The sequence below is a fragment of the Sinocyclocheilus grahami genome, unplaced genomic scaffold (genome assembly GCF_001515645.1).
Source record: "Sinocyclocheilus grahami isolate Dianchi unplaced genomic scaffold, SAMN03320097.WGS_v1.1 scaffold255.1, whole genome shotgun sequence".
Lineage (NCBI taxonomy): Eukaryota > Metazoa > Chordata > Actinopteri > Cypriniformes > Cyprinidae > Sinocyclocheilus > Sinocyclocheilus grahami.
In genome coordinates this window covers 16,124-33,816 of record NW_015505434.1, presented here as the reverse complement: position 1 = coordinate 33,816, position 17,693 = coordinate 16,124, and the positions used below count along the sequence as shown (strand labels likewise).

Here is a 17,693-nt window from a genome sequence, read left to right as displayed (position 1 = left end):
TTGCATTGTTTAATATTGCATCCAATATGAGGAGGACATGAAAAATGTGCTGCATAGTTGAGGAATGACCCATTTACGTTGGATTGTAGCGCTTGTAGTTGTCGCAGCATGATGAAAATGAATTTCTGTAATGGGGTGGAGGGTGGTGGCGGCTTTGGAAAAAGGACAGATGAGGCTTGAGGCGACAAAAATCTCCTTCACCCTCCCTTTAGGAAAAATGAGAGGCGAGCATAAACAGCATGGCCAACGTTTCATATCACAAATTCATTAAACACAATCAAGATGCTATCTAAATGACTGGCAATAAATGAGTTTCCACTTCAAGCTCTGATTTTCAGTCCATGTAATGCTATACAGTATAGAATGTTGCAGTCTTGTGTGATCTTGTGACACTGGATTTTATAAAGTGAGGTCTAATATACTAGTTGAGCAGGACATTTTAGTTTTTATGCTTTTTAAATGATAAGCAAATACTAGTGTTTAAGTCGAGTCCGAGTCTTTAACCAATCGAGTTTGAGACAAGTCTTGAGTCCAAAATGGGCCGAGTCGGACTCAAGTCCGAGTTTCAAACAGCAGAGTCCGAGTCGAGTCAGAGTCCAACGAAACTCTATTATTTATTAGTATCTTAACTTTGTTTTAACCTTTACAACTAGAAAAACGCAATATCCGTTTAAATGTAACAAAAGCAAACCTCTGTTGCATCTTGCCATTTTGATTTTTGATTAATAATTAGTGTCCTGCTTTGCTTAGCAAACCTAAAGTCATGTAACCGAATTTATGGCTGAATTGATTTATGTATTGTGACATTTTTCAGACTGAAACCGGTTTTAGAATGTGAAAAATTAAAGGGTGGGACTTGACTTTATTAATTGTTAAAGTAAATGTATAAATTCAAGGGTGGGGGTAAAGGAGTAGGCATCTTGGTATATGGGATCATAAGAGCAGAAAATGCACCTATAATCTCAATAAAAAAACAAGCTTTATATAATTTTTTTAATGAAATATGAATTTTGAATAATCAAAATTAGTTTGCATCTGCTTATTCTATTCATCAGTGTTTGAACCATTAAAGAAGAAACGGCATTTTAATTTCTGGGTTAAAAAAATAAAGAAAAATGAATGGACGCCAAAGTACACGGACCCCTAAGTCAGGGCATTTTGAATTTTTTTCTTGGATGAAAATGAGGCTGTGAGGGATAAACCTAGTCTGTACAATGGCACACACTGTGTATAAAAGCCCTATATATACTTTCCATAAGTCACAGCCAACTCACACCTGTTTTATTTTTGAATGCATTTATAGTTACATTAATTACAATAAATTACATTATGTAAGGAATAATTGATGACGGGTCGTTGAATTATTAGAAAATAATTCACACCCAAGGTGATTTTGGACTTTGGACCCATAAAAACTATTGCTGAAAAGATGTTAGATTAATGATTTTTCTTTGAAGCTAGAAACTGCCACTAATACAAAAGCAAAAAATAATAAACTAATATAATAAAACAATCTCAAGCTTACTGAAGGCAAGTAAACACTCCAAGTATTACTTACAAGCTAAATGATAAATAAATATATTACTAAAAATACAAATTAAATATTTTTTTAGTTTAAGTTTTTCAGTAGTAAAGGCTTCTACAGAAATAGCCTACTACAGACATTTCATGAAGTAATAAATATAAAAAATAATCTTCACTGTATACATTAAATATAGATGATTCTTATTAACGTTAAGTGATTCAGTCAACAGCAGTGAGTGAGTGATTTTCTCCTTTCTTTTGTTTGATTATCATTTATGACGCAGTTGGCGGCTGCAGGTTTACGCTGTTGCTTTAAGATCTGACGCATAGATCAAATATTTTGACACATACGTATTTCAAGTTCACTTAAGACAAAACCGACTTCATTTACATGAATAGTCTTCAAGACAGGCATTTTGATATAACTTTTTGTGTGTGTAGCAATAACAGAACTTAAAGGGATAGTTCACCCAAAAATGAAAATGTTATGTTTATCTGCTTACCCCCAGGGCATCCAAGATGTAGGTGACTTTGTTTCTTCAGTAGAACACAAACGAAGATTTTTAACTCAAACCGTTGCAGTCTGTCAGTCTTATAATGGAATGAATGGGAATCACGGCTTTGAGAGTAAAAAATCAAATCAAACCCTGCAGCTCGTGACGATACATTGATGTGTAAAGACTCGAAACGATCGGTCTGTGCAAGAAACTGAATAGTATTTATATTGTATTTATGCACTGCAATGTATGAACTGTCCTGAGCGCGTCCTCGACAGCCGGCGCGTGACATGTCTTCTTGCTTTACGGCGGATCGCAGACTTATAAGTGTATTACCGCCACCTATCTCTCAAATGGACCATTGACACTCTATCTACAATCTCAGTTAGGAGTGACAATGGTCCATTTGAGAGATAGGTGGCGGTAATGCACTTATAAGTCTGCAATCCGCCGTAAAGCAAGAAGAAGACGCGTCACGCGCCGGCTGTCGAGGACGCACTCGGAACAGTTCAGACATTGCAGTGCATCAGAGGTAAAAAACTATATAAATACTGTTCAGTTTCTTGCACAGACCAATCGTTTCGTGTCTTTACACATCAATGTATCGTCATGAGCCGCAGGGTTTAATTTGGTTTTGTTTGTGTATGTTTTTTTTTACTCTCAAAGCCGTGATTCCGTCCACTTCCATTATAAGACTTGACAGACTGCAACGGTTTTAGTTAAAAATCTTTGTTTGTATTCTACTGAAGAAACAAAGTCACCTACATCTTGGATGCCCTGGGGGTAAGCAGATAAACATAACATTTTCATTTTTGGGTGAACTATCCCTTTAAGAGAACTTAAGCGAAAGAGAACTCGGCATTCGCACGCTGACTGAGAGGCACATTATTCTGTGAGCACACTTTCGGTGTGTGAGCACAGAAACCCGTCGGCTTTCATGTACTGGACAAGACTTAAAAACACATGCAAATACTGAATATCACTTTTGTGATAATGCATTGAGTCAGTGACATTTCCGTCAACTGTCCCTGGACTGGGACATATTTTCCGAGTCAAGTCTGAGTAAAAATGCATCCGAGTCTGTGACAAGTCCGAGTCCTTTAAAAAGTTTTACTCGAGACCAGACTCGAGTCCGAGTATGAGTCCGATTACCCCAACTCTAGTAAAAAGTATAATTGTTTTGGTCCAAACAAGCCTAGTTTGACAAGCATCGAGTGTCATTACATTTTGTCATTTTGGTCACTTGGTTTACATTTCTTGCACCAGTTAGCCCCGCCCATACTGAATTATCATTGGGCCGTAGAAGCGTTCCTGTGTCTTAAACAGAATGTTTAAAATGAAGGCAATGCTGCCCTTTTCTTCTTGTTTTCTTAAACACAATTGGGTCATGAAGGATTCTTATTTTATCTAAATATGTACTTTTTTAAGCATAAGACATTTTCAGCAGCACTGTTTAATTAGTGTGCTGTCACTTTTACACTTCAACTCTTAGAAAGTTGCCACTACCATTAGTTTCCATTTCTGTGGTGTCGCACCGTTTACCCGCCCACACAGAATTCTCATGTATGTTAAATGTCCAACATGGCTGAAGAGAAATTGATTGTGAAAGTTCAGAAACAGATATCTCATCACAAATTCCTTAAGTTCCTCAAGAAAAAAAAAACATTACAAAAAATCACATCTGATTAAGTCATAAAGTCATGAAAATACAAGGTAGGTGTATTTAGTTTTATGCTGAGTGCACAAAAAGAGGCTGTGTTTTGTGATTGATTGTTTTGCACCACACCTCTTTTTGCTTTCAACGTGAACAGACAAATTGCTTGTAGCTGGAATCGAGTCACATTGTGCCTGGTTAAGATTTTATTTGCATGTGTTATAGTTCACCCAAATATAAAAAAATCTGCCATCATTTACTTATCCTTGCCTCGCTCCAAACCTATTTGACTTCCTTCCTTTCTTATGTGGGACATAAAATAAGATATTTTGAGAAATTTCTCAATGTTGCCTGTTCAATGGAATTTAAAGTAACCAAAATTGTGTGGTTTCCAACATTGTTCAAAATATCTTCTTTTATGTTCTGCAGAAGAATATAAGTAATATGGAATGACATGAGAGTAAGTAAATAATGACAGAATATTCATTTTTGGGTGGACTATTTAAAGGTACACAATTTTTTCTTGACACATCTTTTTAAATTCCACAATAAATGATCACATTCACTCTCAGTCGTAAATTTGTCTTTCTAATTATATGCATAACAGAATTATACATGTTTCTTTCAGACAAGCTGTTGCATTACAGTCTGTTAACACACTGTGCCCGTGTATCGGAGCGATTTTAGTGTAAAGAGAATGCACAACATTCAAACTTTCCATATTAAAATCCCTCCTCGCTCCAGGCAAAATCATACAGATCCCCTCCGTGTTCAATTTCACTCCACATCGCCTCACAGGAAGGGCTCATCTTGTTAGATTTATACTTAGCTAGGGGGTTTACATCCAAGAGGGCCTCCCTATTTCTCTCTCTCTCTCTCTCTCACTCGCTCTCTCTCATCTTTCTCTCTCTCCTTATCTCTCTCTTCTTCTGTAGTAAGGTATTTGACCTGATGGTATGCTCCAGTGGTGCAGAACACTCCTGATGTGAGGTTTCTCTGCTTCCTTCACCTGCCTTTCCGTCACACATACTGACACTCCAACCACCACATCGACCCACACTCTCCCCTCAGACCAAGGCCTAAATAGCCAATCAATACAGCCACCGCAGCTGTTCCTATCCTTATATTTACCACGCACGGCAGCCTTACCGAGCGAGCGGCCCCCTGAAGTAATCAGCTCCCTCTTCTGTGTCTGAATAAGAGACCGAACATTGAAAAACAGATACATCCTAAATGGACTGTGTCATTGTGCATGCATGAACACACTGGGAGACGAGAACGTGCAAACACAATCAAGAGCCCTGGCTGTGGCTAGAGCAGTCAAAAAAAAAAAACTTGTCAAGTCGTCAGAGCTCCCCGGAGCCTGTTGATCGGGTGCTCCAATCATCCCCATCGCTGATTCCTGCCTCTCCTGATGTCTGAGTGATTCTGTTTCTTTCTGCCTGAGTCTCCTAGCTGGGTGCCCAACTGATCAAATAAACCATCGGCGAACCCCACAGCCAACGAGTCATTGTCTGCAATAGCCAAGACACAAGTGTCCATTCCAGGACCATGTCCACCATGACACGATTTCAGCTGGAGCTGCTGTTATTGGCGGTGGAAGGGAAGAAAAGCAACATGGTCATTTCTCCAGTGGAGTGCTTGTTCCTCCATTAGCTGCCTTAATTGAGTAGACTGTTATATTTCAGCACCTTATTAAATAGGAAGGAAGCAGGCCAGAGTATTACGTGAGAGTAAATAGATTTTGGCGCCATGCTGCTCATCTACTTTGGCCGTCTTTACACAAACCCATTCCTCCAATTATTGTTTATGGCTTGCCTCTTTGTCTTCGCTCTCTTGCTCATTCTCGTTCATTCTCCTCTCCGTTCTCCTGCTTTCAGCCATCCATAATATTTTGGTCCTGCTTAGTTTAAATCAAGTCCCGAGCGGACACAGTACACAGTACTTTGCCATTTTCATCCTTGTTAAATGCTGACCATTCCATAGAAATGGTTTCATGAAGTGAACAGTGAAGATATCAATAAGAAACTAAGGCTGTTTTTTGCAATGGTTTGGTGTATTGAAACATAACAGTATAAGTCATTTCTATGATGGATTAAGGGTCCCCTAGTAATTTTGGCACAGCAACTCAAAGGTTTGGGGTCAGTAATTAAAGAAGGTAATACAGCAATTAAATTAATCAAAATGACAGTGGAGACATTGTCCACGACACACAAAATATTACAAAAATATTTCTGTTTCAAATAAATGCTGTTGTTTTGAACTTTCTTATCATATAATCCTGAAAAAAATGTTCATGGTATCCACAAAAATATTAAGCTTTCAACATTGTGTCACGTGTATGTTCCCATTGAGTTCCTGTTTTCCTTATTTGGTCCTTCCAGTTCCTTTTCACATTATTAGTATCACCTGTTCCTTGTTATTAGTTATCCCCATCACCTGTCTGCCCCTCGTTATCTAACCTATTTAGTTCTAGCCCGTTCAGTTCTCCCTTGTCTGGAATTGTATGTTGATGTCTTCTCCTCGTGCTACGTGTGATTCCCTGTGACAAGAATAAATCCCTTTGTTTAGTACTCCTGGTCTCCTCGTTCCTCACACTACCTCATCCACTGACCGTGACAGAATTCCAGACCTAAAAGTGACAGTAAGGCGCCCCTTCTACCCGTGTTTGTTTTTCGTTTTTTGAAAAGTGATTTTGTTTTGTTTTCCCGTTCGTTTCTCCCCGTCCAAATGGAGGAAAGAGCGATGTTAATCGCCGCGGCTCAGACGAACCCCGACCGGATTCTCTACACGAGGGCGTTCGTGCCGCTCGCCCTCGCCAGCTCCCTCGAGGGAGAAACCCTCCTGACGCTGTTCCGGATCGGGATAACCTACCATCGTCCCGCGGAGCTCCCAGACACTACCAACCTCGGCTGGAAGGAGGGAGTCATCCGGTGTCTGGAGAGCTTCCGATCACGATCCGGGAACTATCTGCTGGCCGTTCCCGAGTCAAGTAAGCCGGCCGTTCCTCAGGCAAGCCCGCCGGATGTTAATATGGCAAGCCCGCCGGACATCGATATGGCAAGCCCACCATACATTCATGTGGGCCCAGTGTCGTTCCAGCCCCAGTGCCCGCTCCTCATAAGCGCCTTCCAGAGTGCCTCCCGGTGCCGGCTCCTCGAAAGCGCTTTGCTGTGCCTGCTCCTCCAGAGCACCCTCCAGTGCCAGCACCACGTCCACTACCCTGATCCCCAGTTCAGCCCAGGAAGGGCTCCTGTTCCCGAGTGTAGCCCACGGAGAGCTCCTGCTTCCCCGTTAAGCCCAGGGAGGGCTCCTGCTTCCCCGTTAAGCCCAGGGAGGGCTCCTGTTTCCCCGTTAAGCCCAGGGAGGGCTCCTGTTTCCCCGTTAAGCCCAGGGAGGGCTCCTGTTTCCCCGTTAAGCCCAGGGAGGGCTTCCGTTTCCCCGTTAAGCCCACGGAGGGCTCCCGATTCCCCGGCTCCGCCATGGCCTCCCGAGCCCCCTGATCCGCCATGGCCTCCCGAGTCCCCGGCTCCGCCATGGCAACCCAAACTGCCTGCTCCGCCATGGCTTCCTGATCCGCCCTAGAGGCTCTCGTTGTCTTGGCCCAGTTCCAGTCCTGCACCAGCCTCCAGGGCGCCCTTCCTTATTTGGTCCTTCCAGTTCCTTTTCACATTATTAGTATCACCTGTTCCTTGTTGTTAGTTATCCCCATCACCTGTGTGCCCCTCGTTATCTACCCTATTTAGTTCTAGCCCGTTCAGTTCTCCCATGTCTGGAATTGTATGTTGATGTCTTCTCGTGCTACGTGTGATTCCTTGTGACAAGAGTAAATCCCTTTGTTTAGTTCTCCTCGTTAGCTCTCCTCACACTACCACCGACCATGACACACTGATAAAAATAATTAATGTTTCTTGAACAGAAAATTTGCGTATTATAATTATTTCTGAAGGATCATGTGAAATTGAAAACTGGAGTAATGGCTGCTGAAAATACAGCTCTGCCATCACAAAAATAAATAATATTTTAAAATATATTAAAATAGAAAAGAGTTGACTAAAATTGTAATCAAATTATATTACTGTACCATTTTTTTTATCAAATAAATGCAGCCTTACTGAGCATAAGAGACTTATTTCAAAAACTTACAACCACAAACTTTTTAACAGTATGTAGGTTTATTTTTGGTAATACGTTTGCCTAAATTCATGAGACTAGTGTTTTTAGATTTCTCAGGGCACATTGATTCAAATTATACCCATTATTCCTGTATTATCTATATTAGGCTTGACTTTGCTTTTTTGGTTTATTCAAACAGTTTGAAGAGGACAATTCGAGAGTTACACCTCTTAGTAAATACAGGGTAACACATTTTTTTTAGGGTCTCTTAACTAGTTGCTTATTAGCATGCATATTACTAGAATATTAGCCATTTATTAGTACTAATCAAGCAAATATTAATGCATTAATCTACACGACCTTATTCTACATTCCTATAATCATACTCAATACATAAACTTAACAACTACCTTACTAACTATTAATAAGCAGCAAATTAGGAATTTATTTATTGAGGGAAAAGTCATAGTTGAATAACTGTTCCCTATTCTAAAGTGTTACCATACCAATACAGTTGTCAATTTCACTGACTGTGTAAAGGCCACTCATGATGAATAAATGAGGCCTGCCACCCGCACCACTACCACCAATGACGGATGAAATATCCGCCCATAGATCATTTCAGCTGAATAAATAAATCCACCACAAATCCTCTCTCAAACCAGGGCTCTCTGTCGTCTGTGCAGTGTGCAAGTGCAGTATATGCATAACCATAATCCCAAAACATGCTGTCATTCCAGCCCTTGCATTACCATATTTTATCCCACATGCTCTATTAAAAGATTGCACTACCAACAGACACTTTGTACCGCTTCATGTCTGCTTTAGCCAAGTCTCGGGATTCAAACGCCACTGAACAAGTGGAGAGATCCATTAAATCCATCAGTATCCCCTCTCAAACCCCATTGGCAGGCTTAAGCCCCGTAAGTGCACGTGATATAATGACTGAATAGATGTTTTGGAAGCACAGTAAGCATTAATGAAAATAGCACAATGAGGATAACAGCAACTCATCAGCATGTTTGGTTGACATCTGCTTTACCGCAAGCCTCTCTCACTTTGATCTGCCTTGAATTGGCCACTAAATCTCACTTTTCACATAAGTGATTTTGACTGGACTGTGAGCAGAATAAATTCAGCTTGCAGCTTATGTCTGATTCTACCATCGGGGACTGTTTGCAGATGTAGATTAGGATTCACCTGTCAAAACACAGAAGCTTGAGGAGATGCATGAAAGTAAAATGAGCTTATTAATTCATGCTATGATGGTTCCATGTGTTATATTCTCTGCTTCTGTACAGTGTGATGTGCAGGAGGGATGCCCACTGGATCCTGTCACAGTACACACAAACCGTCTGGCAACTGACATTGTAATCATGATGTGATCATGATGGTGCATAATTTACTTTGTCATGTTCTGAATCTATATTTTATCTATATCTATCTATCTATCTGTCTGTCTGTCTGTCTGTCTGTCTATATCTATCTATTTATTAAAATAACTTTTGTCTGTTTTAAAATGTCATTTGTTTCTGTGACGGCAAAGCTATCTGTCTGTCATCTCTGCAAGGCCTATAAACTTTCAAAATTCAAGGTTTTTAAAACTGTTTTCAAGGATTGCTAATTTTAAAAACAAAAAAAAGTCGATGGAAAAAAGTAGATGAATTACTTTAAATACTGTTTATTTAAATTCTGCTCCTTTGCATTCAGATTTCAATTCTGCAACCTATTCGCTATCTCAGTTCAAATTCAGTTCAAATGCAATTGAATTATAGTTTTAATTGACAGTTAATGACAAATAAACAGATGTTGCCACCGTCTGGCATCTGACATTGTAATCATGATGTGATCATGATGGTGCATAATTTACTTTGTCATGTTCTGAATCTATATTTTATCTATATCTATCTATCTATCTATCTATCTATCTATCTATCTATCTGTCTGTCTGTCTGTCTGTCTATATCTATCTATTTATTAAAATAACTTTTGTCTGTTTTAAAATGTCATTTGTTTCTGTGACGGCAAAGCTATCTGTCTGTCATCTCTGCAAGGCCTATAAACTTTCAAAATTCAAGGTTTTTAAAACTGTTTTCAAGGATTGCTAATTTTAAAAACAAAAAAAAGTCGATGGAAAAAAGTAGATGAATTACTTTAAATACTGTTTATTTAAATTCTGCTCCTTTGCATTCAGATTTCAATTCTGCAACCTATTCGCTATCTCAGTTCAAATTCAGTTCAAATGCAATTGAATTATAGTTTTAATTGACAGTTAATGACAAATAAACAGATGTTGCCACGAGTTTGTCAGAAACGATAACCAAGTTAAATATGTGAGCAGTTTTTTGCACTAATCATGACAATGTAAGGCAGCATTATTCTGGCACAGACTCTGTCGGTGCAGTGTTGGATATGTATTTGAAGTTGCATGACTTACTATGAGTCATATACATATGATAAACATTGACCCGCTGACTAATCGACGACTTTGCTGTACCAGTTTGCTAATAATAGTAGTCATGCAAGCCCTAGTGTATCCACCTACTCATCAATATAGATTTTATTCTTATTTACATTCATTGATTTATTGATTTAACCCAAAGCCATTTGCAAGTGAGAAATAATATAACACAAGTGATTCATCATAAGAATTTTATTAAATACATTTATATTAAGTAACGGATCCTTCCTGATGCTCACAGACTTTCCCAGGGGTTATTTGACCTTAATTTGTGGTCCTTCCTGCACACTATCCTTCAGGTTCTATTAAGACTTTGTCCAAAAAAATGCAGTATGAAGTCTAAGACATGGCTGAGCATGTTGGTCTTTCTGCTTCCCGCAGGTCTCCTGTGATGGCCGGAGGCTTGTTTGCTGTAAATCGACAGTGGTTCTGGGAGTTGGGAGGATATGACACAGGCCTTGAGATCTGGGGCGGTGAGCAGTTTGAAATATCTTTCAAGGTGAGTTAAAGCATCTGGGTCGATTCCTCTATGCAATTCGCAAATAATATATCAATTCTTACAGACCTTATGAAGGTTGCTACCTGTTCTTGGCCTTTCAGAACAAAATAAGACTCACACAAGATACAGTGCTTTGTGCAATCTAGGCATTTAAATGGATTTCAAGACACACCCTCCAAAACCACATCCAAGAGCGCATTGCTCCTGATCCATTGCAAACCTCTAACTATAACTATACCAGATTATTTTTCTCACACTTAATGTGAAGTGCTCTCTGTCTGTCTAGCCAATCTTTTCTCATTCTTTTCAACAATAAAGTCCAAATGAGATTGAACGGCAGAGGTTATTTGCTTTACTGTGTTACTAAGCGAAGCCTCAGAGCCAAAAGCACACCAGTGGCCAAAACACGTGTGTTTTTGTGTTTAGATAGGCTAGACTGCTGAAACGAATTAGATTGTGTGATCCAGTGATTGGCTGTGGCTCTGAAGTGATTCGGTTTTGATTAGCGGGGCCAAAACTGGCGCCGATGGATGTGAGGAAGTGTTCTATTTATCAGTTCTGACATACCTGCCACCCCACTCTTTTTCATTAGACTCTCACTTGTGCTGGCACTGAACTTTGTTATTGGAACACTATCCGCTGCGCCTCTCTAGTAACTATGGCAACCGCAAAAATAGTTTAGAGGCTAAACCGGCTGTTTGACAGTTTTTTTTATTATTATTATTTCCTTTTATGCACAGTATGTGCCTGTTGCTGTTTGTTATAAAGTTGTACCATTCACACTAGACCTTGAAATATGGTAGTAAAATAGCAAACAACAGTCCATTTGAAAACTTTAGTACTGTAACACAGTGTCTCCATCCGGAACCAACATGCAACTACAAACTGAAATAAAAACCGGGGCTGATTGGGCCTGGCATCATCCCATTGATTGGTTGCCTGCCACGCTCCGTCCAAGTTTCATCCATCTGTTCGATGTAGGCAGCTTTCTAAATGCAATTCAAATCATCTTAATATCTAAAGTCCTGCCATGGCTGACTCCCTTCATGCTTCATGATAAAAAAGGCTGTGGAAAAAAGTGTGAAAATGATTCCTAAAACTTCATTTGTTACATGACTTCCTCTTTTATCCTCAAATGAGGGATCAGCAGGGGCTTTTTCTTGCTCGCATTGTAGCACTGATGTCTCGAACGATTCTCTCCCCATAACGATGGGGTCTGTGAAGTTAGCTTGACCGCTAACCCGCTGCCTGGCAGGAGAGATAGGTCTGTGCAGTTTGATATCTGCAGACAGCTCTCTTGAACCCAGCGGGTGACCGCGGAAGAGAGAAACCATCAGACTCAACTTGTCCAACTAGAAGCCCTCCTCCCCCCTGCCTTCTCACCTCCCTCTGTGTGTCAGTAGCCCTGGCCAAGTCCACACTCCACCATGCCTGAGCCAATACTCGATACAGACAGGCATATCAAAGCCTTGGCCTTAGTAGAACAGAAAGAGAGAGATGGGAAGGGAAGCATATTGAACACCCTGCTTTCTTTCTTTATCTCTTTTTTCTTTTGGTTTAAAGAGGAACAGTAGAGACACAAGCGTGAGGCAGTTGGAAACACTCTGGTTCTTTCCTTCAGTGGATGCCAGTCGATCCGTAATTGGAGCCCACAGCGAGGACGTTGCTTGTTGCTGGTATGATGTGGAAGCATAGCAATATTTCTAGCTAGTCTCCGCATATTCCCACTGAGACCTACCCAGCCTGCCTGTGTAGGAGCTCACAGGGATGTGATGCATGAGGCTTTTTGAGCTTTTTCAACTGTCTGAGAGAATGCAGGATAGAGACAACTCTGTATGTACTGTGATGTAGTATAAATGTGTGTGTGTATGTGGTTTTTCAGGTGTGGATGTGCGGAGGCAGCATGTATGATGTACCTTGTTCGAGGGTGGGCCACATCTACAGGAAGTACGTCCCCTACAAGGTGCCTTCAGGGACCAGCCTGGCAAGAGTGAGTAGAACTTCCACTATCCTTCCAAATGAGAAAGGATAGCGTGTTTCTCTGCAGTGGCCCAATTTTGCTAGTTTATAATGCTCTAGATTCACAATGTTCCTAAGATTATCTTATTTATATTCTGCACACATGATAAGAGACAAATAGTATAGAGATTACAGGTAGCACTTTGCTCTTGACAGCGTGTGTATATATAAATATAAAAATTAGTATAAATCTATCTATATATACGACTGCGCATGTGCAATGACACAGAAATAGCGTTATGACGTGCGGAAAGAACGGCTCTACCTTTTGAATAAAGTGTTGTATAAATCCGTGTCATTATAAAACTCTCCTTTCATTCTGCAACTGTGAAGTGGAGCAGGACAAGCTCCCACCAGTCCTTGTTTTGGATTCTCATCCAGAGGCAACCCGTTTTGGGCGCGGGGAGGGGCATTTTTACTGCGTGATAAATATGAGCAACACGGCACAGTGGTTTATATGTATATTTATCCATAAATGGATCAATATTAATTCCGCTGTTAAAAACAAATAAAGAAACCGTGTAGGAGAGTGGTTATGTGCAAACAGTGAGCAACTCTATATTTGTGCAGTGTGCGCATGTCCAAAAAAATCTATTCCGATTTGAAGCTTGTGACATATAAACGCGCACATCAACCCGATCACTTTATTTAGCGTTCATGTAAACACTACATTCAGATTCATCAATCAGAATGAATTCAGTTCGATTGAACCAAAATTGTGCATGTAAACGTAGCCACTGAGGTAGTAATGGAAACTGCCTTTTGGTTTAAAATGTTTCAGTGGAGGCGGCCCAAAAAAGTCCATTACCCGACAACATGCCGTTTGTTTCACTTATTGGCTCGCTCTGCATTAACGACGTAAATATAGTAAAAAGGAAAAGGCTGTGTGTGTGCGGCTGGGGAACCTTGCTCGAGGGAAATTTATGCATGGTAAATATCTTCTGTCCTGAGGCGAAATGATAGTAATTTGACCATCAGGCTGATAGCTTCATACGTCATGCTCTCAAGCTGGTCTGCTCGTGCGGCCAACTGTCACCCCGCCTGATGTATTGTTCAATAAAAGAGCCTCATTAGACTTTCGAAGCCACCCCCATGGGCCATGACAGAGAGCGAGAGAGGGGTAGCTAAGGAATGAAACGGGTCCTTGTAGGCATTTTCAGCAAAGGACAGGGGTCACGGTCAGCCTGACCTCCAGCTGACAGGGCAGCGAAATGTGTAAGCAGGCTGTCAGCCATATGCCACTCGCCCACCTGCATGCATATATACTCTCTCTCTCTCCCCCACAGCTGTTTCTTTGCCTCTTCAATACACCCAAATACTTTGAATAATGCAATCAGCAGACTTTTCAGCCACTTTTATGCTCATAGCCATTGCTGCCAAAGGCTGTTATAGTGTAAATGCACTTGTTAGGTTTCCTGTGGCTTGAGAGGAAGAAGAGAGGAGAGACCCATGCAGATTTGGTCTGATTCTGCTGCATTTACCTCAAAAGGGTTTGTGATTACATGCACTCTTCTAGGGTAGCCTCCTATGTTTTAATTTATATTCATGCTTTATTTTGTGGTGTAAATATTATAAATAAAAAAATGAAGTAAATTTACTTCTTTTGTGCACCACAAAAAAAGTGCTAAACCATGAAAGGGTAGTAGGCGCTGATGATTTGACTTTAGCAGCACTTACAATGATGCAAGAGGAATGTTCTTGCTGTTTCTTTCTAATCAGCACAACCTCCTGCTGAATTCTAGAAAAACTTTAGAAATTAAGAGAACAGAGGCTTTCGAAAAGCCACAATAGTGGCTTTGAGCTTCTTAAAACATATTGGAACACATTTATAGCTGTTCATTTATAGCACTTCATAGAAGTGGGTAGTAAATTGCTTGCATCCAGCAGTAAATTATGTTCTAATGCATGTCTTTGTTATCGTGTTGAACAAGTCAAATAATTCATCCTGAAAACATCACTCGACGGCAGGCGCAAGGAAGGTCCAAAAGAGAGCGAGAGGCTGCTAATAGACAAGAAAATGAATTAAACATGTTTTCTTTTTATAACCTCAGGGACAAAAATAAGCATTTAAGAATAAGCTGGCAAGGCAGAGCTTGGTGTGACCTTGCTTTTCACTTTCATTTGGTTCCATTTGTCAGACATGTCCTCGCTCGATTCTCCAATCCAGCTCATTTGAAAAGAAATCACAGATCAAATCGGGTGCACCATTTCCTTTCCCATAAATAATAAGCAGTAAAGTGTTGAATAATAAATAAAGACCAACACAAGGGTTAGGAAATTTCATTCTGATGTGATGCATTGTCCTCACCCATCTCAGAAAGATTGTGTCCATCTGCTGTAGAAATCACTCTGATTGTATTGGTTTTCAGCTTTGGTTTAAACTCATATGTCTGCTCAGGAGGCAGTGGCTCCAGCTGCTCATGCATTATTGAGCTGCACTGTGACAACAGTCAGTACACCTGAATGCCTTAAAGAAAATTAGTCGACCTGGACAGCCAATCAAAAAATGAAAAAAAGAGACCAATATAAGGACAAGGGGCAGTGGAACTCTCTGGAGTTCATGCAGTGGGGAAAGTGCGCACGTCTTTGTGAACAGGTGTATTTAGAATGAATCATTATTTAAATAGGCCAATTTAGCACTTGAAAAGATTGAAGACCAGGGGTCGTATTGTACCTCACTGCACAGTTGTGGAAGAAGTGAAACTTTTGGCTAACTGTACCTTGAATCCACATTCAAGAGCACCGTAGAGGTGATTGTTATTGTCAGGAAGTACTTTTCTATCACATCTAAATAGTGTAAACCACATACCTTGTGTAAATATTTAGTAATAGAAAGAATTTACACATGCTTTTGACATTCTCAGTTCATTAATATGCATCATTTTAGACATTTTAATATTCACAGAACTGTCAAATCTCAGGCAACATTTGTTGATAAAGAATATTGAAATGTTGCTAATATAATATCTGTTCCAGTATAGTATAGTATAGTATATTGAGGTTTTGTTGAAATTGCAATAAAGACCAAAATTAGTCAACATGAATAACTGGAATAGAAATTAATAACCAATAATGTTTTTAGCAAAAGTATTCTGTGGACTTAAATTATGTATAATAAAAATAATAATTGTAATTTATTTATTTATATAATAATAATAATAATAATATGAAAAATATAAATATTTCTGGCACTTTTTAAAAAATATATATAAATTAATACTTTTTTTGTGGTGGTGGTGGGCTTAGTTTGGCAGGGCAGAACATTCCTTATTGTTGAACCATGTATACTTTATTCAGTATTGATAAATTACATAATAAACTTACAATATTTATCAACTGAAAATAAAAAAGTATTAGTATTATGCGTATTAAAGTATTATTCTCACGTTGCCTGTATTGACATTAGTTAAAACATGTTGTGTGTGGAGCGCTATTTGTATGTGTGGAGTTCCTAGCTGTGTCCAAATCCATGATTTCCATGACTGTTAGGATGCTACCTTCAAACACAGCTGCCTATGCAGACACTACAGGCAGTGAGGCAGCTCACTAGGTTTTGAAACAGTGCTTATGTGTGTATTACAGTACAGATTTGTCTTACAAACTTTTTGATCTTCAATTCCTTGTTCTTGAACTGTTAGATACAATGACAATGCTAAAGCTAACCTTGTTAAATCCTTGTGCAATTGATGGGTGGCATTCAGCAAATCTGTTTCTCTGTCAATAGATCCGTAATGCAGCATCTGGTTTGTGCATCGACTCTAAACATGGCTCCACGGGCACCGAGCTGCGTCTGGATACTTGTCTGAAAGAGGGTGCGGAGCGAACATGGGCACATGAGCAGGTATAAGGCTCCTATTCTGTACACTATCCTGCATTGCTTAGTACTGATTTGTGTGAATAATGTGAACAGCATTAGATGCTCATGTAATTTCTTAAGCAACACTCTAAAAACTAACTGATACTTTGAAGACATGATAGCATGACATGAAGCTCATTCTGTGATAATCTCCTTGAAATTAAGAGAATTGCTGTTTCCTGTGGTGGTTAGATTTTCACGTTTGGTTGGAGAGAGGACATCAGGCCTGGGGATCCCCTGCACACCAGAAAATTCTGCTTTGATGCTATTAGTCAGAATAGCCCCATCACCCTGTATGACTGTCATGGCATGAAAGGCAACCAGCACTGGAGCTACAGGAAGGTAATGCAGTCAAAAATGTGAACATAGCTACTCATTCTTATGAAATACCACATATGTATGAGAATTACTGTACGTAGTGACTAAAAACTTAAACATATCAAAAATATCTTGTTTTAACGTCTTTCAAGTAGCTTCTTCAAAGCTTGCCTTTGCCTAGATTACAGGTCTGGGGTCAAGGTCTGTCTAGTCAGCATGACCCTGTGAGCCCCTGCTGGTGGATGCAGTAACTACACGCTCTGTAGGCAAAAATAAACATTTCTGTGTTCTCAGAAAAAAAATAAAAATGACAAAAATGAAATAAATAAATATCATATTAACGCTAAATATTTTTAAAAGGTTTTCTAATTGTTTGAGAAAATGTAACTATATATGTGCATGTATGCATAAGTATTTAGAGTAATATAAATAAATACATATATGAATAAATAATAAATAACTAAATAAATATATTTTTTTATTACATTCTCTCAAAAACTGTTTTTGAGAGAATGTAAATATATGTTTGCATGTATGCATTGATGCATATGACTTTAAATTAATATACATAAATACAAAAAAATGATTGATGTCTTGAGAAAGGTTTTATACATAAGCCTTTAGATGATTGCATAAGCCTTTAGATTAACTAAATATATATTTTTTAAATGTTGTATAACGTTAAGAAAACGAATATACAGTATATATATATATATATATATATATATATATATATATATATATATATA

At 39.3% G+C, this 17,693-nt stretch overlaps 1 protein-coding gene across 1 annotated transcript in view; it reads left to right on the top strand.

Moving 5' to 3' along the window:
• Positions 1-17,693, top strand: part of LOC107598754 (polypeptide N-acetylgalactosaminyltransferase-like 6) — a 243,117-nt gene that overhangs the window by 222,623 nt on the left and 2,801 nt on the right. The window contains exons 8-11 of the mRNA XM_016290190.1: positions 10,634-10,751; positions 12,634-12,741; positions 16,495-16,611; positions 16,819-16,968. Of these exons, the coding sequence (XP_016145676.1) occupies positions 10,634-10,751; positions 12,634-12,741; positions 16,495-16,611; positions 16,819-16,968 (493 nt within the window). The remainder of the gene's footprint in view (positions 1-10,633; positions 10,752-12,633; positions 12,742-16,494; positions 16,612-16,818; positions 16,969-17,693) is intronic.